General features: G+C 46.6%; 4 protein-coding genes across 4 annotated transcripts; 1 reads left to right on the top strand and 3 right to left on the bottom strand.

Moving 5' to 3' along the window:
• The first annotated feature begins 5,877 nt into the window (after positions 1 to 5,877).
• LOC125514687 (uncharacterized) lies at positions 5,878 to 10,737 on the top strand. The gene is made up of 2 exons (XM_048680031.2): positions 5,878 to 10,163; positions 10,315 to 10,737. The coding sequence occupies exons 1-2, from the start codon at positions 7,115 to 7,117 to the stop codon at positions 10,623 to 10,625; spliced, it is 3,360 nt and encodes a 1,119-aa protein (XP_048535988.2). The 5' UTR covers positions 5,878 to 7,114; the 3' UTR covers positions 10,626 to 10,737.
• Positions 10,738 to 12,465: 1,728 nt separating this feature from the next.
• LOC125514688 (3'-5' exonuclease domain-containing protein) lies at positions 12,466 to 17,815 on the bottom strand. The gene is made up of 8 exons (XM_048680032.2): positions 17,324 to 17,815; positions 16,779 to 16,910; positions 15,315 to 15,438; positions 14,830 to 15,140; positions 14,570 to 14,646; positions 14,338 to 14,473; positions 12,838 to 13,041; positions 12,466 to 12,735 (listed from the first exon to the last, which is right to left on the bottom strand). The coding sequence occupies exons 1-8, from the start codon at positions 17,753 to 17,755 to the stop codon at positions 12,676 to 12,678; spliced, it is 1,476 nt and encodes a 491-aa protein (XP_048535989.1). The 5' UTR covers positions 17,756 to 17,815; the 3' UTR covers positions 12,466 to 12,675.
• Positions 17,816 to 18,720: 905 nt separating this feature from the next.
• On the bottom strand, positions 18,721 to 24,583 carry FKBP12 (FK506-binding protein 12). Its single transcript, XM_048680033.2, has 6 exons — positions 24,321 to 24,583; positions 20,519 to 20,689; positions 20,186 to 20,219; positions 19,889 to 19,950; positions 19,266 to 19,318; positions 18,721 to 18,971 (listed from the first exon to the last, which is right to left on the bottom strand). The coding sequence occupies exons 1-6, from the start codon at positions 24,478 to 24,480 to the stop codon at positions 18,870 to 18,872; spliced, it is 582 nt and encodes a 193-aa protein (XP_048535990.2). The 5' UTR covers positions 24,481 to 24,583; the 3' UTR covers positions 18,721 to 18,869.
• Positions 24,584 to 24,615: 32 nt separating this feature from the next.
• On the bottom strand, positions 24,616 to 26,656 carry LOC125514690 (Adenine nucleotide alpha hydrolases-like superfamily protein). Its single transcript, XM_048680034.2, has 4 exons — positions 26,289 to 26,656; positions 26,078 to 26,181; positions 25,844 to 25,962; positions 24,616 to 25,071 (listed from the first exon to the last, which is right to left on the bottom strand). The coding sequence occupies exons 1-4, from the start codon at positions 26,476 to 26,478 to the stop codon at positions 24,996 to 24,998; spliced, it is 489 nt and encodes a 162-aa protein (XP_048535991.1). The 5' UTR covers positions 26,479 to 26,656; the 3' UTR covers positions 24,616 to 24,995.
• Between the last annotated feature and the right edge of the window lie 499 nt (positions 26,657 to 27,155).

The raw sequence follows: 27,155 nt of genomic DNA, 5'->3' as shown, positions 1-27,155 counted from the left end.
TATGTCGGGCAGGACCGCGGCGCGGTCTATGCCGAATTCTCTGGTGTGGGCTTCTTTTTCTTTGGGTCCCGTACAAAGTCATCACCTTCCACTTCATTGCTAGCAGAAGTCTCACCATCCTTGCCAACAGTTTCATCTCCGTTGGCTGTACTCGGTTCCCCATCTGTGAGCAGCAAGGTTTTCACCACCAGTCTGTATACTTGGTTCGGAGCATCTTTCCTCTTTGGTGGTGGCCTATGCTTAATCGGGGAAATCACCTCTTCCCCCGGCTCCTTATTGGTGCTTGAGTTTCTAGTCGTTGGCTTGTTGCTGGCACCCTTCTTTGGATCCTTGGAAGAATTTTTCACTACTCGGTGACTTCCGAGACTCGTCAGGAACTCGTAATTTTGGGCCAAACGGGAGCTCTCCATTCTCGTCCCTAGAACCAGGAGTTGGGCAATACAAGTCTGAGTGCCCTAACCTACCACAGGAGAAACAGAAGTAAGGTATATTTTCATACTGGATATCGTACATATCTACCTTCTTCCTCCTGGCAGAATCTATCAGGATCCAACGCCTGATCGGCTTTGCAACATCGATGGAAATTCTCGCTCGCAGAAACCCACCATTGTGGTCAAATTTAACTGAAAGAGCGTTCTTGTCTATCTATTGAGCTATTGGCTTCCACCATGCCTCATCATCCAAATTGTACGGCGGGTTAACAACCCTTGCCCATACTTGCAACTTATCAAACTTCACCTCATCCGGCCTCATGCAGTCATCAAATTCCGCTAGCACCACCGCATTCTTATTGATATGCCATGGGGATCCCCCCCCCAAACACGATCCCTATCTCTCTGGTTCTCAAACTCTGCCACAAAGATGTTAATTCCGGCAGATCTGAACTGAAGACCTCGTGGATTTCCCCATGCCGGCCGCAAGGCATTGGTGATAGTCTGGATATGGAGTTGATTACGGTGTAGCACCTTACCAGCCAACAGCCACTTCACCGGTCCGTCCTCGATGCGATCATCAAGTATCAAAGGAGTCGCCTCTTCCTCGGAGATATCAAGTTTCCCTAGAGCTTCCTCCAGTTGTTTCCTGGCCGCGCGACCCGCGAGAGGGTCGTTCTCCAGCTCCGCCCCCGCCGCAGAGTTGGATCCTGCCATGCGCAAGTACTCCTCCCCCCCCCCCCTCCCCCCCCCCCCCCCCGACGGATCTCTCGCACCGGCGATAGATCACCGGACGAAGGCTGTTTCCACGTCCAAACCCTAATCGCCTCCAGCGTCGCCAGGGGGTTTAGGGTTAGGGGGGGAAACTCAAGCATCCCTATTGATTTCTTTACGGACATGCGTAGTAGTACTACGTCCTAGCTCACTTGATCTTGGAATTGAAGGGAGCAGTTTTACCTTTGGTCTAGGTGTGTAGGTGCGTATGATTATGTAGATGGATCGTAGTGGGGGCGCCTTACTGTATGTAACAATCCTTCACGTCACGTATAGACATCCAAGCCGTCTTGCCCACAATCTCCGCCGTAGCTGTTGGGGTTTGCTGGCCGGGCGTTGGAGAAATAGCAAGTTAACAACGATTGATCATACAACGGGGAAAGGGCTATCGGTAAGTAGAGATTTTTACGGGGTCTTGACGGCCTGCTAAATTACAGACACCTTCATTCTCTCTCCTGGTTCTCCCTCCTCCACCTAATAAAAAATCTTACCGTGGCATGGGTTACAGACGACTGAGTAGATGCCGTTGTACATGCCCTTATATTGTAGAATCAGCTCCTCGGTGTGTGCTATCCGGCGAGAACTGCTCTGATGACTTAAGAGCAATTCCAACAAGGCGATTCATTTTGTCTGCTGGCGTCCGTTTAGGTCGGCGCGGACACAAAAGCGGCCTAACGCGCCGACCCAAAGGGACGAGTGTTCGCTTGGCGTCTGCATGCCGACCCATTTTTGATCCATTTCTTAGCCGGATTTACGTTGCCGCGGACACAAGATGGACGCGCGCGCCTATTCCTTTCCCTGGGCCCGCCAATCGGTGACAGCCACCATCATTTCCCTCCATTTTCCCCAAAACCCTCCGCCCACGTGCGCTCCCGCCCCACACCCGTCATGGACGACGACCTCGACCTCGACGCCGCCGCCGGCCTCGCCTCTCTTGCCTCATCCGGCATGATGACCACCCCCTCCGGCAAAGGTAATAATTATCAATAAGATTTTTGAGACACAACTGCAAACATGTACACAACAAATCATGATGTGCCTTCAGTGACAAACGGGAAAATATCCTATGATACCATGTATCACATGATATCATGATACCATGTCACAAAGATCAAATTTAAACGTTTCAAAAAATCTGAATTTTCTTGTGAATGTTCACAAGACATGTCTAATCCCCAAGAAATTCAGATCCAAATACGAAATACACGAGAAATAAAAATGTATAAATTCTGCATGAATAGTGTCACGCAAATACAAAAATGATACTATTCACATGTGGATTTCTCTTTTTTTGTTTCTCCATGTATATTTCGATTTTGGATTTGAACTTTTTAGGGGTTGTAGACACATGTCTTGTAACATTCATAATTTTTTTTGAAACATAGAAATTTGAATTTGGAAACATAGTATCATGGTACAAAACTGCCTCACATACGATCAATTATCATACAATTTGTATGACAAGAGACAGGCCCGTTTACTGAGGTTTGGGCCCACCACACCAGACGAGTCTTGTCATACAAAGATCATACAGAATTTGATCCGGGAGCAACTAGTTAACGAGCGCTCCTTCGGGAGCCTCGCAACGATCAGCGCCACTTGGCGCGCTCTCAGCCATTCGCCATGTGTCGCGCTCTGGACGCTCCCTTCGGGTTTTGTTTTTTTTATTTTTCCGCACGCGTTTTCGGCTTTTTAAACGGTTTTTTTCGGTTTTTTCGACGTTTTGGTTTTTCTCCTGTCTTTCTTAGCTTTTCGATCAAAAAAAATTTGGGAAATTTTTTTTTCACGAAACAAACGCGTTTTATTTTTATTTTCTTTCGTGAAAGTCACGGTTTTTCTTTCGCGAGAGGTACGGTTATGCTTTAGCGAGAGTCACGGTCGTGCCTCTCGGAAACAAAAAAAACGCGCTTTCTGTTTTTTTTCTTTCGCGAGAGTCACGGTTTTGCTTTCGCGAGAGGCACGGTTGTGCTTTCGCGAGAGTCACGGCCGTGCCTCTCGAAAAGGGAAAAACAAAACGCGTTTTCTGTTTTTTTTAGTTCGTGAGAGTCACGGTTTTGCTTCCGTGAGAGGCACGGTTGTGCTTACGCGAAAGTCACGGCCGTGCCTCTCATAAAGGGAAAAAATACGTGTTTTCTATTTTTTTTTCTTTCTCGAGAGGTACGGTTGTGCTTTCGCGAGAGTCAAGGTCGTGCCTCTCGGAAAACAGAAAAAAAACGCGTTTTCCGTTTTTTTTCCTTACACAAGAGTCACGGTTTTGCTTTCGCGAGAGGCACGGTTGTGATTTTGCGAGAGGCACGGGCGTGTCTCTTTCGGAAAGGGAAAAAAACCGTGCTCCTAGTTTGGTTTTTTCGTGAAAAAAAAGTTTGTCAATATCTATCAACATGGGATCTAGTTTGAAGATCTCGACGCGAGGAATCCAATGATGAAAACGGTTCAAGATTTGGACGCATGGTTTAAGAGATAAATGTTTTGAATAAACAAATCTACGAAAAAAGGGAAAACTCCCGGATTGCGACAAGTGGTGTGCTGCATGTGCGCCACTTGTCATGACCTAAAAAAATGGAGTGTTATTTGCAACGAGTACTTCTTAATTAGTGATTTCAATTACTCCTTAATTAGTGATTTTGATTTGATAATACGTATAGCAGCTCTCATCATGGTATCATGTGATATCTTCCCCAAACGGCCAACTGTGGGATGAGAAAAAATAGCACAACTAATTTCAAAGGAAGCATATGCGAAATCACGGGTGAGCTGGCATCGTGCACCGTCGTACTGCAGGTGGATCCGTTGGATAAATTGATAGTATGTTTTGGGGGAAGAACCGAGAAAAGAAGAAAAAGCAGATTTCCGTGTTGACTACACGTCTACACTACACAGAAGTCATCCATCCTTACTGCCCTTGGCTTTCATGCTTGCTGCGCTGGAAAAGCCCAGCCACGGCCTGTCAGCTTCTACTAGTGTGCTCTGGGCCCTTGCAAAATGAAATTCTTCTCTCAAAGCATCTCCAGTCGTTCAGCCCCACAGGACACTGAAAAAGAGCGCCCTGAGATGAATCGACGCTAGATCGGCCTCTAGGGCGACCTAGCTTCCAGCCACGCCCCAGGCGCCCCCCAACCCGCGGCAAATTCAAACATAGTCATTCCCGCTCATAAAATAGACGCCAAAAATCCGGCGATCATGCGGCCACAGTTCGACGATCGAATAAAAAGTTCGGCGTTCAAAAAGAAAGGACGTGCGTGCAGCGCATCAGACGACAAGGTCGGCCTCTGGCGTCGGCGGAGTCGGCGTGCGCGGGCTTGGCGGGGTCAGAGCTTCTTCTGTGCTGGGCGGCGTCGGCGTAGCTTTTGTGCTGGGCGGCGTCGGCGTGGCTTCTGTGCTGCGGGGAGTCGTGGAGGCATCATCGCTCGGGCTTGGCGGCGTGGGCATAGGAGTTGGAGGCGCCGTCGACGGCAGCTGGTTCAGGATGAGACCACGCTCCGCCAAGTACCACGCCTTGACCGCCTCGTCGTTGCTCTGAAGCATGTCCGCCCCGCCCAACAGGAAAGCCAGGTCGGTGTTCCTCTTCTTCGTGGTGACGTTGGTCCGGAGTAGGTCGAGCTTGACGGCGCTGCTCGTCATCAATGCCGACCATCGCGCCTCGATCTTCTCTTCATGCAGGACGGCCCGGGCCTGTGCGTCAGCGAGGCAATGCTCGATGGACTCCTGCACCCGCGTGGTAGCCGCGTCGACGTGTTTCGCCTTCTTGGCCCATTTGTTTCCGTCCGGCCGCCCCTCTGACGCGCCCGCCGTCGGCGCGTCCGGCTTGTAGGTCTCCTTGGCCTTGTCGAGGGCACGCCAGACTTCCGCCCACTTCTCGAACTTGTCAATGCGCTTGTAAACATAGAGGTACTTGAACTCTTGGTCGCGGTTGCCTAGGCGATACAAGGCGAACATGCGCACCAGCTACGCGGAGGAACAAACAGTTGGCGGGCGCGCACGGCGAATAGAAGCGGGAGACCGGCGTGCCGTACCTGATCCTCGACGTTGGCGCCGCTCTCCGGGCGAGCCGCGATCTCCTCGAGATTCCATGCCATTTGTTGCACGCCGCCTGGATGAGCCCCCAATGATTCGCCATTGCCTTCGCCTCGCGCTGCATGTAGACGCCTTTAAAGTAGGGGTCGACGAGTTTGCGCTCGTCGAACTCGGCCTTGATGCGCTCCTGGTATGTCTCGATACTCTGGTTTGTGCCGATGGTCGGGTCGAGGCAGACGACTTTCCACGCTTCGGCGAGGCATTCCTGTTCCTTGGACGTCCACTTAATGCGCGGCTCGCCGGTCCTGGCCGCCCCTTCTTCTTTTTGCGCCTCCTCGCCGGGACAGTCGCCGGCTCCTCCTCCTCGTGCTCCTCCGGCTCCTCCTCGCCGTACTCGAGCTCGCCGTCCATGCCACCGCTGAGGTCCACCGTGTCGTCTTGGGTAGCGAACCCGGGGGACGCGGCGGCCACGGCCGAGCCTGTCGTGATGATGTCGTCCATGTCGGCGTTAGTCTCGTCGGTGTCGCCGAGGTGCAACGTGGAAGCTTATGAGAAGGGCAGCGCGCCACGGCGGAGAGGGGGCGTCGGGGAGCACGCGTAAGCCGGCGGCGAGTAGTTGTATGGAGGGTACTGCACGCCGGCGAAGGCGGGCGAGGTCGTGCGCTGGGTTGGGTGTCCATAGGGAAGGTGACGTTGGGGTTGAATCCACCGTGCGCGTCCCCGTCAACGTAGCCCGGCGACGGCGTGCATCCCCATAGTTGCGGCGATGACGAGAAGCCGGACAGAGAGCCGACGCTTTGTTGGCTCCAGGGTACGTACTGGGCGTGGCCGCCTGGTGGATTCATCATCCCCAAGCGAATCGCCTCGGCCTCGGCTTGGTCCGCCGCAGCGGCACGCGCCGTTGTCACGGGCCTTCTTGGCGATTGCCCTGTTCCGCCGGTCGGCAGTGACAGCCTCCCGTCGCTGAACTTCCGCCCTCCACTCGGCGTTTGTCATGCCCGGTGGCTTGGACGGCGGCACCCTCGGCTTTCTCTGCTTCGGTTGGGCGACGGAAGCGGTCGCGATGGTCGCAGCGCGGGGGATCACGTACTTCTTCGGCGACATGGCGGTGACTGGGAGGCGAGCGGGAGGGAGATTGGCGGGAGGAAAGGAGAGAATCAGAGGAAAGTGAGGGGCGAGGGCGGAAAGAAACGGCGAGAAGAGGCTCTCGACTCACCGACAGAGCGGCCCACACCCCTTTTCGCTTGTGCCGGCGCCCCCAGGCGCGTCCCAGCGCGCCGGGTTCGGCCTAGGTCCGCCGGCACCAGTTTCGGCCCGAGCCGACGAAAAACGGGCTACTGGGGGCGCGACTGGGCCGAATTTTGGACGTCGACACGGCAAAAACGTTTGGGGAGGGCTTGTTGGGGCCACGGCTGGAGATGCTATCAGTACTCTGCTTTACCAATCGTCTTAGAGGTGGGCTGAGACAAATCAATCACCTTTAGTTTGTGCACCTCATGTCATTGGACAGATTAAGCTGTTGATGTCAGAAGATAGGGAGTAGTACATATTTGTTCAGATTACAGAATATCGCTGGCGATGATGCGTTGGCCAAAGTTAGCTACAGCTTCTCACCACCGTGTGGCCAAACTCATGGCCACGCCAACTTATGGTGCTGCCGGCCTGGTGTATGAGGACGTCGTCGTATAAATGCCACTATCAGTCTGTCATCCTGCCCTGTCAAACGAGGGAGACGGGTCAAAAAGACGACGCTCAACAAGTCAAGAACCATGGTGTTTGCAGGAAACCACCCACTGATGGCCCTGCAATGAAACCCTGAGAGCAACGGACAACTGCACTCCAGTACGACACTACTCCACATATTAACCCCCCATACCCCAGCACACGAGATCCAGATGCAAAGCAAAATGCGATCTGCCTCAACACCCCTGCTCTGCCTTTGCCTCCTCGTCTTGCCATCATGTCCCCTTCTCTTGCAACGAGCGCACGCAGCAGCACGTCATGGTGGCATATCACTCATGTCCCAACAGAAGGCCCTCCTCCACTGGAAATCAACGCTCGCAAACCCAGCAGCGGAGATGAGCTCCTGGCGGGACACCAGCAGCAGCAGCGGCGGCCTGTGCAACTGGACGGGGATCATGTGCACGGCCGTTCGCCATGGCCGCAGCATGCCCTGGGCCGTGACCAGCATCTCCCTGCCAGATGCCGGCATCCATGGCAAGCTTGGTGAGCTCAACTTCACAGCTCTCCCATTCCTCACATATATCGATCTAGGCAACAATAGCCTCCGTGGTCCAATACCGCCTAATATCAGCTCGCTATCATCCCTCTCAACCCTTGACCTTAGCTTCAATCAGCTCAGAGGCCACATACCGCACGAGATCGGCGAACTGGCTAGCCTCACCATACTTGACATCTCCTTCAATAACCTAACAGGACATATCCCTGCGTCCCTAGGCAACCTGACAGTGTTGATTTACCTTGTTATCCACCAAACCATGGTCTCAGGTCCCATTCCAAACGAGTTAGAGAGGCTTGTCAGCCTGCAGGGTTTACAGCTAAGCAACAGCGCCTTAAGTGGTAACATACCCGCAACTCTTGCAAACCTGACCCAGCTAAATGTTCTGTTACTGTACGGTAACAAACTGTCGGGGCCGATACCCCATGAGCTAGGCAAGCTAGCCAAGCTGCAATTCCTTCAACTTGATGAAAATAAACTAACCGCTCAAATCCCTTTCTCCATATCCAATCTAACTATGTTAAATGAACTCTCTCTCGTCAAAAATCAAATCACAGGTTCCATCCCCGCTGAAATAGGAAGGCTAGTCATGTTAAACAAACTTGATCTCTACCAAAATCAAATAACAGGAACGATACCTCCAGAAGTAGGCAACCTCACTCAGCTGAACATACTTCGTGTCTATAAAAATCGACTAACGGGTTCTATACCCCCAGAACTAGGCATCCTGGTAAATCTCTCGAATTTGGACCTATCAGCCAACCAAATCGCTGGCTCTATTCCTGCCAGCTTAGGAAACCTTACTAATTTATTAATATTGTCCCTTTTTAGAAATCAGATAACAGGCACCATCACACAGGAAATTGGCAATTTGGTGAACCTCCGAACATTGTTCTTGGACGAGAATAAAATTTCTGGCTCAATACCCAAAACATTTGGAAACCTACAAAACATCCAACGTCTGAACATGAATGATAACAAATTAACGGGATCTCTTCCTCAGGGATTTGGAGATCTCAAGAACATAGTCGGCCTTAATCTGGCTGATAACTCCCTTTCTGGACCTTTGCCTATGAATATATGTACCGGCGGCAGTCTCAGAGCTTTTGTAATGTCTCTGAATATGTTCAATGGCTCAGTTCCATGGAGCTTAAAGACCTGTACAAGTTTGACTGGACTTCACCTTAACGGAAACCAACTGACAGGAGATATATCTCACCATTTTGGAGTTTACCCACAACTTAGGCACATATGGTTGACATCCAATAGACTCTCTGGGAGCATTGCACCAAAGTGGGGAGACTGCCCCCAACTAAAGGAATTCAAGCTAGGACAAAACATGATTACTGGTCAAATACCTCCCACCCTATCAAAATTATCCAATTTGGTAGACCTAACACTCGATTCTAACCACATAACTGGTTGGATTCCACCAGAGTTTGGAGATTTGAAAAATCTTTATATCTTGAATCTGTCACTCAATCAGTTATCAGGCCCTGTACCTTTGCAGTTGGGGAAGTTGAGAAATTTAGGACACCTTGACCTATCTGAAAACAGTTTGAGTGGATCAATACCAGAGGAATTGGGAAGCTGCATAGAACTATTGTTCTTGAAGATCAACACCAGCAACTTCACTGGAAAATTGCCTGGTGCAATTGGAAATTTAGCAAGCCTACAGATGATGTTAGATGCCAGCAATAACAAACTTGAAGGTGTCTTGCCAAAAGAACTTGGAAAGTTGGAGATGCTGGAATTTCTTAATTTATCCCATAACCAGTTCAGTGGAAGCATTCCGTCCTCCTTCGCAAGCATGGTGAGCCTATCGACGCTTGATGTGTCCTACAACGACTTGGAAGGACCACTCCCAATAGGACATGCACTTCAAAATGCTTCAATAAATTGGTTTCTTCACAATAAAGCTCTGTGCGGTAACTTCTCTGGACTGCTACCTTGTTACTCAACTCCAGCATCTGGTCGCCATAAACAAAAGATACAAAGTTTCCTCCTGCCAATTGTTCTTGTTGTGGGGTTTTCCACCATTGCTGCAATTGTTATCATTGCAATTCTTATACGTAGCAAGAAAAAGAAACAACAAAGTGGTGCTACAGATGAGGGGAGGAACATGTTCTCTGTTTGGAATTTTGATGGACGACTAGCATTTGATGATATTATCAGGGCAACAGAAAATTTTGATGACAAGTACATCCTTGGAGCAGGAGGACATGGAAAAGTCTACAAGGCACAACTCGAAGACGGGCAGCTAGTTGCTGTAAAGAAATTCCATCCAACAGAAGAAGAGTTGATTGATGAGAGAGGATTTCACAGTGAAATGGAAATCTTAACACAGATTCGACAAAGAAGCATTGTCAAACTCTATGGATTTTGCTCCCATCCAACGTACAAGTTTCTTGTCTATGATTACATTCAGCGTGGAAGTCTCCACACGATTTTACAAGATGAGGAATTAGCCAAGGGATTGGATTGGCATAAGAGAACTGCCCTTATAAATGATATTGCCCAGGCAATATCATATTTGCAGAATGACTGTAGTCCTCCTATAATTCATCGAGATATCACAAGCAACAACATCCTGCTTGATACAAATTTTAAGGCTTATGTCTCAGATTTTGGTACAGCAAGGATTTTGAAGCCTGATACATCAAACTGGAGTGCACTAGCAGGGACATATGGCTACATTGCTCCTGGTACAGATATGCCTCCCTTTGACATAAAACTATTTCTATCTCTTCCTTTATCCGCTTTTATGGTTCCATAGCTTCTTGTTTACACTTTCTTGTAGCATAATAATTGTATGTATCCATTGACTTCTAATGCTGATCCTTGTCTTTGGTGCAGAGTTGTCATACACTTCTGTTGTGACAGAGAAATGTGATGTGTACAGCTTTGGTGTGCTTGTGCTAGAGGTGTTGATAGGGAAGCATCCAAGAGATCTACTCCAACATCTTGCCTCATCAACAGAGCCATATACTCTAGTCAAAGAAATCTTGAACCAACGGCCTTTAGCACCAACAACAATAGAAGAGAAAAACATAGTTTTCCAAATCAAGGTAGTATTTTCTTGCTTGAAAGCTTCCCCTCAAGCAAGGCCAACAATGCAGGAGATCTACCAGATGCTCATCCATTATGAATCTTCCATTTCAGTGTGAAGACAACATGTTGTAGATACATTCGATGAACTATGGGATGCATAAGCATGGTAGGGATGATTACCTCTCCGTTTGTTGTAATGAATAGCAATACAGCTGATTTCCGGCAAAATCTAGCAATATAGTTGTTGGGGACACTTTCTGAGGCCAGGCATAAAAAATGCAGGTTTATCTCCAATAAATGCAATCGACACTAAGTGCATTTTTAAACCATTGTAGTATTCCAGTAGTGTTTTTGCAAGAGGTAATATGCAAGTTCCTTACTGAACAAGTGGTTGAATATCTTCCACTTGAACTTCTTTCACTGTGATTCCTGACCCTTGTGCATTCACTATGATTTTGTTGTATAACGCAGCCGATGTAGCTTACAATATCTAAGTGAGAAAACAACCATTGCTTAACTGCAAATTTACATACTGTAAAACAGGTGCATTATGTGACACAGTAAAATTATGTAAAATATTTTAGTCCTCGAGAGAAAAGGAACAAAATACATGTATTACATGATTGGCGAGACAACAAAAATAAAGTGAACAGAAACTCACCAATTGCCAATGCTGCTTATTCTCTGCCTCTCTGGTGGTGCAGATGGCATGATTAGCATGGCAACAAAATGGACTGACTTTAGCACACACAAAAATATAGGCTATGAATAGGAATCTTAATTGGCGAGCAAACTTTTTTTTATTAACACAGGCGTACAATGGTCAGTGACATTGCTATCTGTACTGCTACTTAGCCATTCCCCTAGCTAGCTTGTTGCTCCTCTCAGTTATTCCAGTTCTGTGTAATTTTCTCTCTATACAGTTTTGTTATCTCTTTGTGTACTCTGTTTTTCTTTGGAAAAATTGTTTTTCAAAGAAATTATTGTATCCCCAATTTAACACCACCCCTCTCCACCCTTCTGGTCGATATTTGATCCTATAATGAAGAGGAGGAAGTTTGCCTTGATGGGCAGGTGGTACCTCGGAAGGACACCTTTCGATATTTGCAGTCAATGATGCAGAAGGATGATGACATCGATGAAGATGTGAGCCATCGAATCAAATTTGGATGGATGAAGTGGCATCAAGCTTCTGGCGTTCTCTATGATAAGAGAGTGCCACGAAAGTAAAAAAATGTAGGTTTTATAGGACCGCGATTCGACCTGCAATGTTGTATGACATTGAATGTTGGCCAACTAAATGACAACGTGTCCAACAGCTAGGTGTAGCAGAGATGAACATGTTGAGATGGATATGTGCCCACACAAGAAAGGATTGGGTCCATGATGATGATATACTTGATAGAGTTGGGGTGACACCAATTGAAGAGAGGCTTGTCCAACATCGTCTGAGATGATTTGGGCATATACAACACAGGCCTCCAGAAGCGTCATAGCGGATGGGTAGGCGTGTTGATAATGTCAAGAGAGGTCGGGATGGACCAAACTTGACATGAAAGAAGTCCGTAAAGAGAGATCTTAAGGACAAGAATATCACTTAAGATTTAACCATGGAGAGGGGTGCGTGGAAGTTAGTTATCCTAGTGCCAGAACCATGACTTGATTTCGATAACTATGGGTTTCAACTCTAGCCTACCTCAACTTGTTCGGCACAGGCTTTGTTGTTCTTGTTGTAGTATTTTGAGTGGAAAATTCTAAATATGCTTCCATTGTATGTGTCTGATTGCATCACACTTGACCGATCACAATCAGTCAAATGCTTTTGTAGCTAAGCTGACGAACAAATAAAACATGCACAAGGTCCGTCTTTTCGGAATCAATGCAGATATCTGAGGAACACTGCAAGAACAATAAAACTTCATCGAAGCAGAACGATGCAAACGAGGCAGTTGTCGGTAATCAATGTATATATGTTACTACCATATGATTTGCATATGTGTTACTATCATATGAAATACTGTAGACTGTACATCATAAAGTAAAATTGCGACTGGGATTTGTCCGAAGGCATAGATGGTGACATTATTGAAAGAGCAGTTTCCTACTACATGTTGAATTTCACATACAAAACAACATGAGTGTCTTGAGAATGAAATGTTACAATGCTCACTCACTAATGTTGCAGACTGACATGAATTTTTGAACTGCGTTGTGGTACTGAGTTCCCTGCAGAAATTGTAAAAGAGGTGGTTGGATACAGGAGGCAGCGCCGATACTAGCAAGTACTACTTCAGAGGTGGAAACTGGAACATAGGACAAAGTTAGTACCTCCCAGTAGAGTTGGTTGCAGTCAGTGCACTTCCAGAACTCCATATTTCGGTTGAAGAGGCATGAGGGGATGACCTGAAAACCTTTGGAGGCTTCTATGGCTTCCTCGAGCGTTAATGGTTTCTGAATGAAACTTCCGTTGCACTTTGTACATCTCGACATTAATCGGTCCTCAGAGATCTTTAACTGGAAGGTGTCAATCACCTGCAACAAGCAAGTTAAACAGACGAATCAGCGGGCTTCCGAATCTCTTTCCGCCCTTCCCTTATTGCACAATGCACAAATATAAATACTAGAAAAAGATTCTGTCTCAGGCTCCCCTATCACTCTCTCGCCTCCTTGGCAAAGCTAGTGGCCAAGGGTGCGTCCACTCCTCACCCTACGGTCCCTACCATCCCTTCCCCTTTCCGCTGCCTCCATGGGTAAGGGCGGCAGCGCAGAGCCCAATACATTCTTGTCAATCCATCACTGTCGCATCTGACTTCTCAGCATGGACTGCTTGGATACGTAGCTGCGGGATGCTCAGAGAACTTGTGTTCAAGTGGCAGGGTGCAACCAGAGTCCACTAACAGCTGCAGGGGTGTTGTAAGGCCAGACGAGTGCGTCGGCGGTGGGGTCTGGCTGTCAGGGCGGTTTGCAGAGTTGGAGGGCAACATGTTTTTTTAAATTCTTTTTACTGTACTCCTTGTTAATCAATGAAATAGGCAAAGCTTTTCCCTCTCTTTTTTTTGCGAGTTTTTTTGCCTCGGTTTTAAAAGTATGTACTCCCTTCGTTCCTAAATATTTGTATTTCTAGAGATTTCAACAAGTGACTACATACGGAGCAAAATGGGTACACTCTAAAATGTGTATATACATCTGTATGTGGTAGTCCATTTGAAATCTCTAAGAAGACAAATATTTAGGAACGGAGGGAGTAGTAGATAGAGATACAAGTAAATGACTAAATCAAAAGTGACAACTGCTAGAGAAGTGACAACTGCCAGAGTATCACATGTAAACAGTGATCTTTGGTTTTATTACTTCAAGTCATTGCTTCTAGATGTTTCATGAGCATTGATCTATTTCCACATTATTTTTCAAGTCAACACTTACAATATTACATCGGTTCCTTTGTTAACTTGTCTTTTTGGACGTGGCATGGTCTCCAGTATGCTCGTTTGTGGCTTTGACCATTACTTTCTGTATTTGCATTTGCTTTTCATAGGATTTCTGTATTTACATGCTAGTAAATGTTATAAAAAATACAGTGAGACAAAAGCATTTTTATGACAAATCTAGTAGTATCATACGCAAATAACAACTTCAAACACTTTGACTAGTTTTTGAATATTAGTGGTTGAGGTTTTAAAATGTTGTTTGTGCACAAAATCTAAAAAGGAGTGGGCAAATACTAAGGAAAGAAATGTTTTCATCCATAAAGGCCAATTTACACTAATTTCCAGAAGTTCATGCAGACAGATCAAACTGAAGATGGAAAATATCAAAATAAGCACATACCTCAGCCAGTTGATCATGTTTGAGCAGGCTTTTCACTCTGTATACTTGATTAGTCGCCAAATACTGATACTTTATGAGTTTGGCATCTCGTGTTAGTAATATTCTTCCTTCCTTGTAGATTTGATCTAATAATTCCCTAAAGTTGAGTAGAAAAAAATAAAAAAAATAAATTAACAAAAAAAATCCCTTAATAAGAAACTACATTAGGAGTATTGAAAGTATAGGGGAAGACCTTGGTTGAGGTTTTTTACAAGATGGAGTGGCAGCATCTAATCCAACACATCTCAAGTGCTTAGCTAGACCCTCAATCTGTTGAGTTTTGTTCACATCAAATCTAGCAGCCTTTACAAATAGAGAACAAAATGGGTACTTGACTAACATATAAGGTGGTAAAATCTGTCATACTTCGTGTTCATCTTATACAATGGTATTTTAAGAAACAAACAAAATCCACACTCTTGTCGAAGATGGTGAGATTAGGAAAACTGTTACCATCACATCACACAGAAACTTTGGGTATCCATCTCCACCAACGGAAGGATCCCATGGAGGGGGACCCATCCATTCAGTATTGTAATCAAACTTCTCTTTGCACTTGGCATCACTCGACAGCTTTTGCTTTTCTTTTCGTCTTGAGGAACGGGCTTTTGTATCTGACTCTGTCAACAAAATCCTGTCGCTGTACTTCGTGATGATGGATGTCGAATACCCATCAAAGCAAATGTCATTTCCTGACGATGAACATTCACTTGCCCTTTGTGAGCAATGTTCATCTGAAGCTTCAGCCGTTGGTGAACATTTTTCTGCAGTAGTAATAAATAATGCAAAAATTGTTAGTGGTTAAATCTTCTTGGCTCTTATTAATGATAAGCACTTAAAACTCTCATGAGAAAATAATATTTGCATACAAGAAATGCAAAGAAAAGAACACTAAATTCCCATGATCAAATCAGTTGCGTTAAGAATGACAAAGGTACCTTCAATGCTGACCTTCTGATGGAACAAATCAAATATATATAGCAAGTAGTAGGCATCTGATGCAGCATATTGTATTTGCCCTTCGCTCAAGGGTCGGCATGACCAATCGCTACATTGGAGTTCCTGGTGCAAAAAATAAGGATAACAACTGGGTAAACCCTTAAAATAATAGGGACAATTCCATTTCTGCCCCTAATTTTGAACCCACTACTCACATTTACCCCTAATTTTCAGACCTACTCAGTTTTGCCCCTATTCCGTTGTGTGGTGTTATAGAAATACCCCTGAGCGATGTTTCCTTCAGGTCTTCTCTACTTTCTAACCTTTGCAACATTCCTCTGTAGTTGCCAGTGCTTTCAGTTCTTTTGTAGCATCCCAAGCATCTCCATGTATGGCAGTTCCTATATTTTGGTGTTTATGTTTTCAGGGAGAATAATTATTTTCAGGAATGCTACAAAAGAATAGAAAGCACTGGCAGCTACAGAAGAACATTGCGAAGCATAGAAAGCAGAGAAGGCCTGACAAAAATGTTGCTCAGGGGTATTTCTATAACACCACACAACGAAATAGGGGCAAAACTGGGTAGGTCTGAAAGTTAGGGGTAAATATGAGTAGTTGGTTCGAGTCGGGGGTAGAAATGTAAATATCCCAAAATAATAATGCTAACAGATAAATGCATTGGTTTCAAGATCTTATGGGTTTCAACTTTAGCCTACCCCAACTTGTTTGGAACTAAAAGGCACTGCTGCTGTAACAGATAAATGCGAGGATTGTATTTTTTGGTAGTGAAGAAAACAAGGAAGAGAAATAAGATTGATTTGTCTGCTTGGGCTGGGCAGGAAGACCAAGAAGCTCAATTTGGTTCCATATTAAACTCGAGTTCAACTGGACCACAAGCTCGAAATCAATTTGCATGCTGATCATGTGAGCCCAGGTAAAGAACTCACATTAAGATGCATCTATGTGAGGAAAATGAAAGCTAGCAACCAAACTTGCATACGACCAGGCTTGAGCTCAACACCCCTATGACACTTTGTTATGAGCCTTTGTGCCAGACTTGCTCAAGGTTTGCTCATGTGATGTGTCTGGTCACAGGTGCTAAGAGAGGATACCACAAGTTGGTTAGCCACGTATGAATACTATAACTGGAAGTTATGAACAAGGCTTCAAGTAAACCAAAGGAGACAGGCATTTATAATCTGATATGTTGATCTGTATAGTAAGGAATACTGCTTTAAATCAAGTAAGTTAGTAATAAGCAAAACTAGTTGGATTTGACAAGGCTATTATACACCTACATTCCCGCTGGTTTATAGTTGCGTCAATCTCTACTGCCCTGCAATTCTGCAAATGTTTGCCAAACAGTTGGTTTCATATGGCAATTGAACTTGGCGATTAACGCAACCATGCCATGGAAAAATGCAAGTCCCCGACATGAAGGCAACGAACTTATGTAGACTAACCTTGGATAAAGAGACATTCAGCAGTTCCTCACATATTGAAGCCAAACTCTTGGTCTCCTTTGGAAGTCTCTTTTGCATGTCATGCCCCTTGAGGTAGTGATAAACGTTGGTGACATCCAAGAAAGGCTCCACCTTGCAAGACGAATGACGGCGGTGTTACTCACAAAATATTAATGCTTACTGCTGCCTCTCAGCTGGTTTTGGAACAACGAATTACTCCCTCCATTCGGGGTTTTAGGGCTGATTCTTGAAATCCCCCGTACCAAGGAGCAACTTTAGAAATTTCAATCTGGCTCATAATGATCCTGGGCAGATTTGTTTTGGGGAGGACTTTGACACATAATTCGTTGTTCCAAAACCAGCTGAGAGACAGCAGTGATCATGTAGCTGATAAATTAAACATCAGACAAAGTCTTCAAAGCTTCAACCCAATTCAACTTACAACAATGTTGCCTAAGAGAAAGGGATCTGGGATATTCTACCGGAACATCGTGAACAATCTTGTCAAGAAAGCAATAAAACAATTTGCACGACAGGCACTCTACCCTGTTGAATCCAGAGTCGCATCCGAGGGCAGCCGTGAAGGTGGCGGAGAGGTACACGAGGTCCTGCTTGAACCGGAACCCCAGCTTCAGCACGTCGGGCCGCTCAAACAGCTCCCTCAGCGGCGCCCACAGGTCGGCGAGCGGCACGGCGAGGAGGTCGACGACGAACACCTCGTTGCCCCCGTCTTCTCCCCGGCAGGCCATCTGGAGAACCGTAACAGTCGGCAACTGCGTCGGATTAGGGGGGGCTGGCGAGGCGTCGTCGCTGGGGGCGGAAGGAACACGCCGGCGTGGCTTCCACTCGGCGTCGAAGGCGACTATGCGGGCGGCCGCGAGGGACTGGAGGAGGTGGGATAGCGCCGGCGAGGACGCGTCGCCGGTGACCAGGTGTACCGCGAGCGGCGGCGGCGGCGCCGCCGCTGCGGGGTCCATCGGAGCGGGTGGGAGTGGGGAAGAAGGATCGAAGAAGGAAAGACTTTTTTTAGGGGGAGAGAAGGAAAGACAAAGCACGCCTTTTTTCTTAGGGAAAAAAACGTTGTCACACCTTAGCCCACGAGGCCTGACAATCCATCTGTGGTGGACTCACATCTTTCAGCCCAGCCCAGACCAGCCCGTTTGAAAGGTTCGCACAGGCAGAATGAGGCCCACGACCGTTCACCCACGGCTGAACCACGACGCTCGTTGTCTAAAAAAAACACGACGCTCTGGTTTAGTTTAGTACCACCTCGCCGAGCGAATGCAGGAGGGGAAGGGGAGCCGCCTATATAAGGAGCTCTAGGTGCATCCTTTCAACATACTTACCTGGACGGGGTCGATGGCCGATCAAGAAGGGCCGTGGCCTAGATCAATTCTTAAAATTAAAATTTCATGAATTTTGTTCCTTGCCGCCCCTTTGTATGTTTACCTTTTCCTCCTTTTTTCTGAGTGTGCATTTTGCTTTCTAGTCTCTGCCAAATCCTATTTTATTCCTGGTTTTTCATCTGCGCTTTAGCATTGGAACATCAGTTATCATTTTTGCCAGTTCTGAGAGTCAAAATCCAAACAGGTCACGTCTAGACTGTGTTTTTCCTTAATGTGCAGAATGTGATGAGACTTATCTGTGAGTAATGAAATTTGTTGGGATATCTAGGCGGGCCCTTTTAGCATCTTTCTGGGCATTGGAACTCAGAAACCCACAAAATTCACAGCAAATTAGACGAACTTCTACATAATTGAGACGAAAATGTGCGAACGAGAAAAACGAGCGAACGAACTGGTCTCAGGAGCCCATAGGGAAGCCGAGGATTCAAACAGGATCACCCCACCTCTATCTCTTGATCCCTCGCAGGTAATGACCCCCTCAACGTAAATTTTGCGACAAGGGCACCCAGAAACTTAGTACCAGGATCACAAAAGGATAATAGGGTTCCAAAAGTTTCACTCGATGCACTTGGAACATCACCATAATGTGGCACTTAACATGATGTGGCGTTACAATTATTTTTGCAATCGAGAGGCATGGCGATGCTGCAGTGTTCTATAGATCCATCATGAATCGCACTGCACATCACTTCGCGCTAAGAACTTCGATCTCGAATATCAGCACGGAGTTTGGTTGAATTCCCCAGGCTGGAAAGCCACCTTCACCATAAGCGTAGTCTGGGGTGCACTGCAACACAAACACTAGAACATCAGATCCATAAGCATAATCTGCAGTGCACTGCAACTGATTCATTTGGCAAACAACTTATTAGGCATGAATATGATATGGCACTGGAAAGGCTCATCAATCCAAATTCAGCTGTTTTAGACACACTTCTGCCATGGCAAGATGCATTTAAAAAATCCAATACAATGGAAATTGACTAGTAATTAAGTGCCAGATGAATCAATGAAGAAATTGCCACACACAAGCAAGCATGCAAACACATCAAACTGATTGGACATGTCCCAAGAAACATACCGTAAGACGGGCGACTTCACCCAATTGCATGCCCATAACTCCCTCATCCCATCCTGTAAGCAAGGAAGTAGTTACTGTTACGTTAGTTCCAAAAGTTCACTTGCACAATCTAGTGTAGCATAATTTACATGTGTGGCATTATACTGGACAAGTCATCAAAATGTAGGCTCTACTTTATAAGTAAATAGTGGAAACATGACTTGGTGGTCTTATGATGTTAGCAGCATGAATCAAGACTTTATAGGAGAACTTCAACAAGAGAAAATATAACGAGGGTACGAACAGGGGTAAACAACATAGACAGATAAGGCAAACAGTGCATGTTTGCAGCTATATCATGATTTTCAGTAGATACTCCGATGGTCTCAAGTCCGCAACACAAATCAAAGAGCATTGAGCTTGTGTTTTGACGCATCAGCAGCAATCCAAACTAATTTTAAGCGAGAATATGCTATATTTAGTTGTAAAACAATGGAGACATCTCGAAATTATTCCTTTGTGGAGTCTTCTGACCGAGTAAACAGCACCCCCTTGATTATTACTGAACTAATAACGTATGAGCCAATAACATACAGGTGAAATGATTGTGCATAAACTGAATAGCACTTTGATAATGAGATCACCTTTGATCACTGAACCCAGACCAATGTTGAAAGAGAATGGCTGCTGCCCAGGGTCCTTGGTACTGAAAAAACGAACATAACACCATCAGATAAATTTCCAAAATGCAAAACTTTTTCTGCAAAGTTGCATCCGAGAGTTATGGTTTGCAAGGCATAGTAACACGATCCTTCCCGGTGAAAGATCTATACACAAAACACGGAAAGAGAAATGCTGCGTTTGTTCACAACGTTCACAGCGCTGGCGCAAAGCCATGGCCTGCGAATCACGAGAAAACAAGAAAACTAGTCATGATTTACCTCCAAAACTTCTTAGACAGATCACCATCCTTCCCTGCAGGAGCAACATGGCAAGAAACAAAAGTTAGCCAGCCCTTAAACAGCACAGAACATGAAGTACAAAATCTACTAGAAATGGTAGCCGGAACTGGATAAGGTACACTGGCACCACTAACTGAATCTAGGCTGACAACTACAGAGCCAAAATTTCACATCTAGTAAAAACCAACGCCTAATCGACACCGCGGTTACTCTTTTAGGTAGATCTGGAAGCATCGAGCGCTAACCCCAAGTTCGTCTCGACGGATCCAGGGAAAAGAAAGAGGAGGGGTTCGGGGGAGGGAAGGGGCGTACCGTAGCCGGTGCAGTGGACGGTGACCTTCTGGCCCTTGACGGGCTTGGGGCCGGTGCCGGCTTTCAGGATCTCCTTCTCGAATCCCATCTTCCCGTCCTCCGCGTCTCCTCTCCACAGTTCGGCGGCGGCGCAGCGTTGCAGTGGTGGCTTCTGATCTGTGCTGGTGCGGCCTAGTACATTTCAGGGTATATTCTTATCACAAAACTTTGCAACGTGCACACGGCTTTTGCCCCAAGAGTTTCCCCTTTATTCTTTCAGTTTTGCTTTTAGTCTCGGTCGACTGATACTTTGTTCTGTCTCAATCCATGCTTTATTCCGTTGATCTTGCATAGAGATTCATAAAAATTACATTCTTTCAGTTTTTTTTCTGTCTTATATACTATGTCACTTGACCGAGATTGGTTAAATCTCAGTCGAGTAGGACCAAGTCATGCCCTTATCTTTTCTCCTTCAAGTACAATATATGCGTGTGTCCCAAAAAAGGCATTTTGCAAAAAAAAAAGGTATGTGATCAAGAATTAAAATGTGATTCCCGCAAAAAAAACTAACATGTGATTGTATGGTTAGGAGGGTAGCTGTACCATCAACCCATCAAGGATCAAATCCAAGATTTGACGCTTTGGTGTTTTATAAAGACAGAATATTCATTCAGTGAGAGTCGATGTTTTCGTTGATAGTGAGGCGTCTATGGTGACTTTGTCAATCTCAACATTGTCGGTTTAGTTTTTGATGTGCTTAGAGCAACTCTAACAGACCCCGCATCCCACCGGCCCGCAAAATGCGTTTGCAGTTCACGCAAAACCGCTTTTGCGGGCTGGCACAGATGCAGACCCTGTATAATGGACCCGTAAAAAAGCATATTCGCGGAATATGTTTTTTTACGGGTCGGCTTCTGCGGGTTCTGATCTGGCGCAGCTCCTCCCGGCCCGCAAAACTTAGATTTGCAACTTAAATTGATCTAGCATAATGCTTTTCTTTGCTTTTGCAACAACATTAGATACAAAAGATATCACCAAATCTTGGCTAGAATAGCAAAATCAAAGAAAACAAGAACCACAAGTATGCATTTCAGAAGATTTCCAACTTCCATAACTGCTCCCACTAGTTGAAGCAATATCTTCTCCATGCACTCATTGTTGATCTACGGATTGTTGATCTTGCTTTCTTCATTCTTCATCTCTGGTTTCAAAGAAGTAGACGTTGCTTCCCCTCTAGTTGCACATGCCGCCGCATCATTGCCTTCGATTGTACTAAGGAGTGCACTGACATCTATTAAGTTTCTTTCTATCAACAAATCAATGTATTGGCCTTCCCAAAACCAAAATGAACATTCATCGTCCTACACAAAACATCGAGCAAGCTCGAAGTGAGCTACCGCAATTGAACTAAAGAATGAGCTATGGAACGAGGTACCGCAAGTGCACGTACCCCGTCGTTTTCGCATTTGTAGAACACCCATCCGGGGTGCTTCGGCGTGCCCGAAGTGAGCCGCAGCACTTGGCGCGGGCAGTCGTCGCACTCTATGAGCGGCATCGGCAGGCCACAAAGACGTTGCGCGAACGCCGAGCCCGGTGGACGGCCAGACAAGTCCGTGCCCGCAAACCTTCGGCGGCGGCGGGCGGACGAACCCGTGCCTGCATGCGGTGATGCTCCCTTGCCTGGGTTGCGGGAGAAGCTCCCCGACCACTCCATCGCCTGGGGCAGCAACCGGCGGCCGGAAAAAGGCAAATCCGGTGGCCCGCGATGAAGTGCCGCAGATCTGCAAATCCGGCGGCCCGCCGACGCAGGGGGGAGGAAGGGGAGGCCTCGTGTGTGTGGCGGCCTTCCGGCGTGCTCCTGCCGCCGGCGGCGCGCGGGGGGAGAGGAGAGGTGGTTGGTGGGAGAAAGCGCGGGATGAAATGTCCCCCCCCCAACCAACCGCTTCCGCTTATATGCAGGGCACCGCAGCCGCGAGGGGGAAACACGTGTTTTCCCGGGTTGGGGTCGGGATTTTGCCGCGCCCCCTAAAATTTTTTGCGGGCCGGGGCGGAATGTAGGGTCTAATCGGGCTGGTTTTTCTGCCCCGACCTGCATTTTGACGGTTATTTTGCAGGTCGGGGCAGGATGCGGGCTCTGCTAGAGTTGCTCCAAAATTTGACGCTTTGGTGTTTTATAAAGACAGAATATTCATTCAGTGAGAGTCGATGTTTTCGTTGATAGCGAGGCGTCTATGGTAACTTTGTTAATCTCAACACTGTCGGTTTAGTCTTTGAGGTGCTTATAGGGATACTATGTGTGTATTCATAAGGATGGGTGTATGTACACATTTGTGTTTCTTAAAAAATATATTTATATGTAATCATCGTGATTTTATATACCATTTTTGTTGGGTATGTGATTACGTACCAACAATGGATTTTAGCTGTAAATTGAATGAATGAGTAATTATTGAATACCAACTAAATTATGGTTTATTTGGTAATTCAATAAGATGTGAGCAGTTGCAACAATAGTTGATAAGAATATCTTTAAGAGATCTATTCTAGACTCTACATAGTCTGTGGATTTTGAACTGTGTTGTACAATTTTAAATAGTTGCACGTTCAAAAAATGATATGCATTGGAGTAGTAGAACAGACAAAATTATACTCCCTTTGTTCCTAAATATTTGTCTTTTTATATATTTCAAATGGACTACCGCATACGGATGTATATAGACATATTTTAGAGTGTAGAATCACTCATTTTGCTTCGTATGTAGTCACTTGTTGAAATCTCTAGAAAGACAAATATTTAGGAATGGAGGGAGTAGTTTAGCGGATACAATTGTGTATAATCTACTATAATGACAAACACAAGTTAAAACTCATTTGTGCATTGAAATTTAAATTAGCAAATGCAAGATGATTGGCGATGACAGTTGGGAATTAGAAGCCATGTCAAACATACACCTCAATTAACAAAAATCCTATAATGTTGTATGGTTTTACATTTAGATCCAATGGGGCGAGATGCAGGTTGTTTGAACTATCAATCTGGTTTCTTGGGACACTTGGTTTTTCTTTTATCTTGGGACACTTGTTTTTTCCCCTTCTTTTCTTGTGATCAAATAAAGGCTCTGGAATTTGCATCCATATTGTCGGCACCAACACTGATCCGATTGCAATTGTTGAACCGTGTTGTGATGAGCTTTGTATACAAACTATTGTTGAAAGTTGGCATGAAATTTGTTATTGTGTTTGGAAAGCCAAAGTACAATATAGCTAACTGAAAAATACACAAACCAAAAACACCAAGGGCCTCTTTGATTCGCAGGATTTTAAAAACGTGTGAATATGAAAAACACATTATTGGAAGGTCATCCTTATCTCAATCTTATAGGATTTTGGCTTGTTTGATTGCATTATAGGAAAAACAAAGATATTTTCAAAGAGGTTTGAGTGGATGCTAGAAATCATGCAAAGTAGTACAAAGAAATCCTTAGAAAAAAAAGCCTATTTGGATTCAATCCTATGAATCAAACAACTATTACATAGGAAAAATTCCTAGGAAAATCATTTGTTACGAAAGGAGCCCCGAGAATACCGCCTCAACTAGATACACCTATTCCATTTTATTTCTCTGTCCCAAATTATAAGACATGTTTAGTAGGCTAAGTAGCTACCAAAAACGTCTTATAATTTGAGACGGAGGTAGTATAACTGAATGCATCTTAAACTGGAATTTGCAGCCATTGAAGTGCACCAGCATGGATCAGTTCGCGTGAGTGGATGCAAATCAAGGTAAAGTATCGCGAGATGAAAGTTTCGGTGGGTCACGTACTACTATGCCGCCATTGCAGCGCCGCCGGCTGCACCGGCGCGAGTCGCCGCCCGCCGGCCACGCACCGTCCGGCTCCCGCCGAGGACGCAGCGACGGCGCCAGATCCTGCCGCGCCGCCGGCGGACACCTTCCCGCCGAGCAGCAGCAGCTCTGCCCCCATCTCGAGCGGGAACGTAGGTGGCGCGGATAAGAGGAAGGTACGGGGAGAACGAGTGGAAGCAACGAAGGAGACCGGTGCCCTGGTGGGTGGGGACTGGGGAGGAACAAGATAGCCATGGGGACAAGCATATGCATGTGCAGTGGCCAAACCAAACCAGATCAGATCGGACAAAGCCCCGCGTACAATGTTTTGTACAAAACCATGTGCCCCATGGCACCGTGTTTTAGCTGATATACTTACAACAATGATCAATTTACAAAACAGCGTGCACGCTGTGCATTCTTATTTCCACGGACCCCAGAACCAATTTGGCAATCTCCATGCACGGAATGTACAGAGCAGTTCTTCGGCCTCATCCAACCAAGCACTAACAAACAACATGAATGATAACACAAGCCATACGGCGGTCTTGGAAGTGTGCAGTGAATTTGCACAGGAGTACGTACAACACAGTAGCAACCTCAAGAATCATGGTGTGGAACACAATAAGAAATGTCTGCTGGGTCGAGGATGGGTCAGGTGCCCTTGATCACCACGACGGGGCAGCCGACGCTGTTGATGCAGTAGTTGCTCACACTACCCAGGAACATCCTGTTCAATCAAAGGAATCGGATCAGCTTGTTTCTTTCATACACGGAAGATAATGCACTATCAAACGAGCAGGCAGGCAATTATTCTGGAAACTTCATGGTCTCAATGCATCAGCACTAGATTACTACATGGACTGACCTAGAAGGTTGCTAGATTACTGCTACATGACTGCACTAAAGAATGTGAGGATGCAGTTTTTGCTATCAGACTCACTATCAGTTTTAGCTGTAGAATTAGAGATCTTCACTGTGAGAAGCAATGCAAGTTGTTTGCAGCAACTAATATTTTCCTTTTTTTGAAACGGATTTGCAGCAACTAATGAGACATACTGAACAGTTCTATCCGCGGCATTCAGTTATATGGAAAGAAAATATGCCATGCCAAGGCACAAACAAGTGAAAGAAATGCGTTACCGATCAAGAGAAATTTGTCTATACAGTGAGTCTGCAGGAGTAGATGCAACATATACTTTACACTGTATCAGATTCATACGCAAAATGATGTTCATATAGTAGCACAATTCTCTGTAACCTAGTTTTGCCCAAATATTATAGCGCGTTGCAGTAAACACAAGGGATATCTTCAGTCGAATTTGGATTTTGGAACAATCGAATTTCACCACAGGTGTTGTACTGGCAAGAAAACTGAATTCAGAAACCACAATTCACTTTGCAGTTCGTATTTGGTCATGCAGCAAGCAAGCAAGCTTGAAAACAATCAGACATTCATCAGCTAACCAAAGCGCAGAAGACAGTGCTGGTATTTCAGTTACCTCTTGACAGGGCCAAAAGCACGGCACCCCATGACGAGCAGATCGGCCTTGAGTTCGGCCGCCACCTCGCAGATCTTCTCCTTGGGATCCCCCACCACCACCTGCGTCTTCACCTCCACCTTCAACAGACCAACAATCCGACCCAATTTAGCACCAATTAAGCATGAACAGCCAGGATAATCAGAAGAATTCAGCAATCGGCACGGATACGCCTCGATTAATCACCCCCCTTACATTCTTATCGGAGCAAATCTTGAGCGCGTGCTCCAGGATGGCATCCGTGATCCGCCGCTGGTGCGACTCGATGGCCTGCGTGAACGCCGGCACCTCCGCCACACCTGAGCAGCCAGCGCCGCGACCCACGAAAGAATCAGTCAGCAGGCTAGCGGACAAGAGCCAGCTAGGACGCGCACGCGCAGAAGATGGGAATTGCGGGGTCGCTTACTGGGGCCGCCGAAGGGGATGGGGCCGGGGTTGAGGCCGGCGGCGATGCCGGGCGGCGGCTGGACGTGGAGCACGACGAGCGCGCCGTCGGGGCGGAGGCGCAGGCTGTCGAGCGCCCAGCGCAGCGCCTTCATGCTCTCCTCGCTGCCGTCGACCGCCACCACCACGCTGGACAGGTTGGCGGTGGCCATGGCTTGGCTGCCCCTTCGCTCGGCCTGCTTGGCGACGACTCCTCGATCGGGTCAATTGAGCAGCGTGAGGGCGAGGGGACTGGGCTGGCTAATTGCGTGCCGCCTCCTCTGCTTCTTCACGGGATTAAAGAAAGCTTCGCGGCGCGGCTGTAAGAGGGCGACACTTGCCTCTTGGTAATGGTGACAGTCTGGCGGCACGCCGCATCCAGCTCCGGTTTGCGTTCGAGAGGTTTCGGCCGCGGTTCTGCAAGTTTGGAGAAGAAGTCATGTTCTTTTTAATCTACTATCTACTACCCCTATAAATAAAAGCAAGAGAAGACGGAGAAACAGTTCATCCTATCCATCAAAACCTACAATTTGATGGTCTACATCTCTCCAGCATACTAAACGCGTATTATGTTTTAATTACCCACCATACCAATGCCTTAATTAATTACGCACCATGCCATCGGGGTAACATCTACTACCCCTGTATCAAAAAAGAGAGGGGGCTAATCCTACCCGCTGCCTCGAAAAACAAAAACCGCTTCGCACGCCACGCCCGCACCACGACCTCGCCCGCTCCACCTCCCAGCGGACGCCGATCCTCCCCCGTCGTCCGCCCCGTCCGCCGCCCGCCGATCCACTCGGCCTCCGCCGCCGCCCGCCGCCCTAAATCCTCGCCCTCCTCCGCCACC

This window comes from Triticum urartu, chromosome 6A (genome assembly GCF_056163025.1).
Source record: "Triticum urartu cultivar PI428250 chromosome 6A, HENAU_Tu73, whole genome shotgun sequence".
NCBI lineage: Eukaryota > Viridiplantae > Streptophyta > Magnoliopsida > Poales > Poaceae > Triticum > Triticum urartu.
Note: the sequence above shows the minus strand (reverse complement) of the source record. Positions and strands in the feature narration are given on the sequence as shown.

Coding starts and splice junctions, on each gene's coding strand:
- FKBP12 (XM_048680033.2), bottom strand. CDS start 24,480: ATGGGGGCAGAGCTGCTGCTGCTCGGCGGGAAGGTGTCCGCCGGCGGC. Junction 19,319..19,888: donor TCTGGGTTCAGTGATCAAAG/GTGATCTCATTA, acceptor CCTTGCTTACAG/GATGGGATGAGGGAGTTATG. Junction 18,972..19,265: donor GTGAAGTCGCCCGTCTTACG/GTATGTTTCTTG, acceptor TTTGTGTTGCAG/TGCACCCCAGACTACGCTTA.
- LOC125514690 (XM_048680034.2), bottom strand. CDS start 26,478: ATGGCCACCGCCAACCTGTCCAGCGTGGTGGTGGCGGTCGACGGCAGC. Junction 25,963..26,077: donor AGATTTGCTCCGATAAGAAT/GTAAGGGGGGTG, acceptor GGTCTGTTGAAG/GTGGAGGTGAAGACGCAGGT. Junction 25,072..25,843: donor GCTTTTGGCCCTGTCAAGAG/GTAACTGAAATA, acceptor TTGATTGAACAG/GATGTTCCTGGGTAGTGTGA.
- LOC125514688 (XM_048680032.2), bottom strand. CDS start 17,755: ATGGACCCCGCAGCGGCGGCGCCGCCGCCGCCGCTCGCGGTACACCTG. Junction 15,141..15,314: donor TCAGAAGGTCAGCATTGAAG/GTACCTTTGTCA, acceptor TTACTACTGCAG/AAAAATGTTCACCAACGGCT. Junction 14,647..14,829: donor AGTTTCTGTGTGATGTGATG/GTAACAGTTTTC, acceptor AAAACTCAACAG/ATTGAGGGTCTAGCTAAGCA.
- LOC125514687 (XM_048680031.2), top strand. CDS start 7,115: ATGCAAAGCAAAATGCGATCTGCCTCAACACCCCTGCTCTGCCTTTGC. Junction 10,164..10,314: donor ATATGGCTACATTGCTCCTG/GTACAGATATGC, acceptor TCTTTGGTGCAG/AGTTGTCATACACTTCTGTT.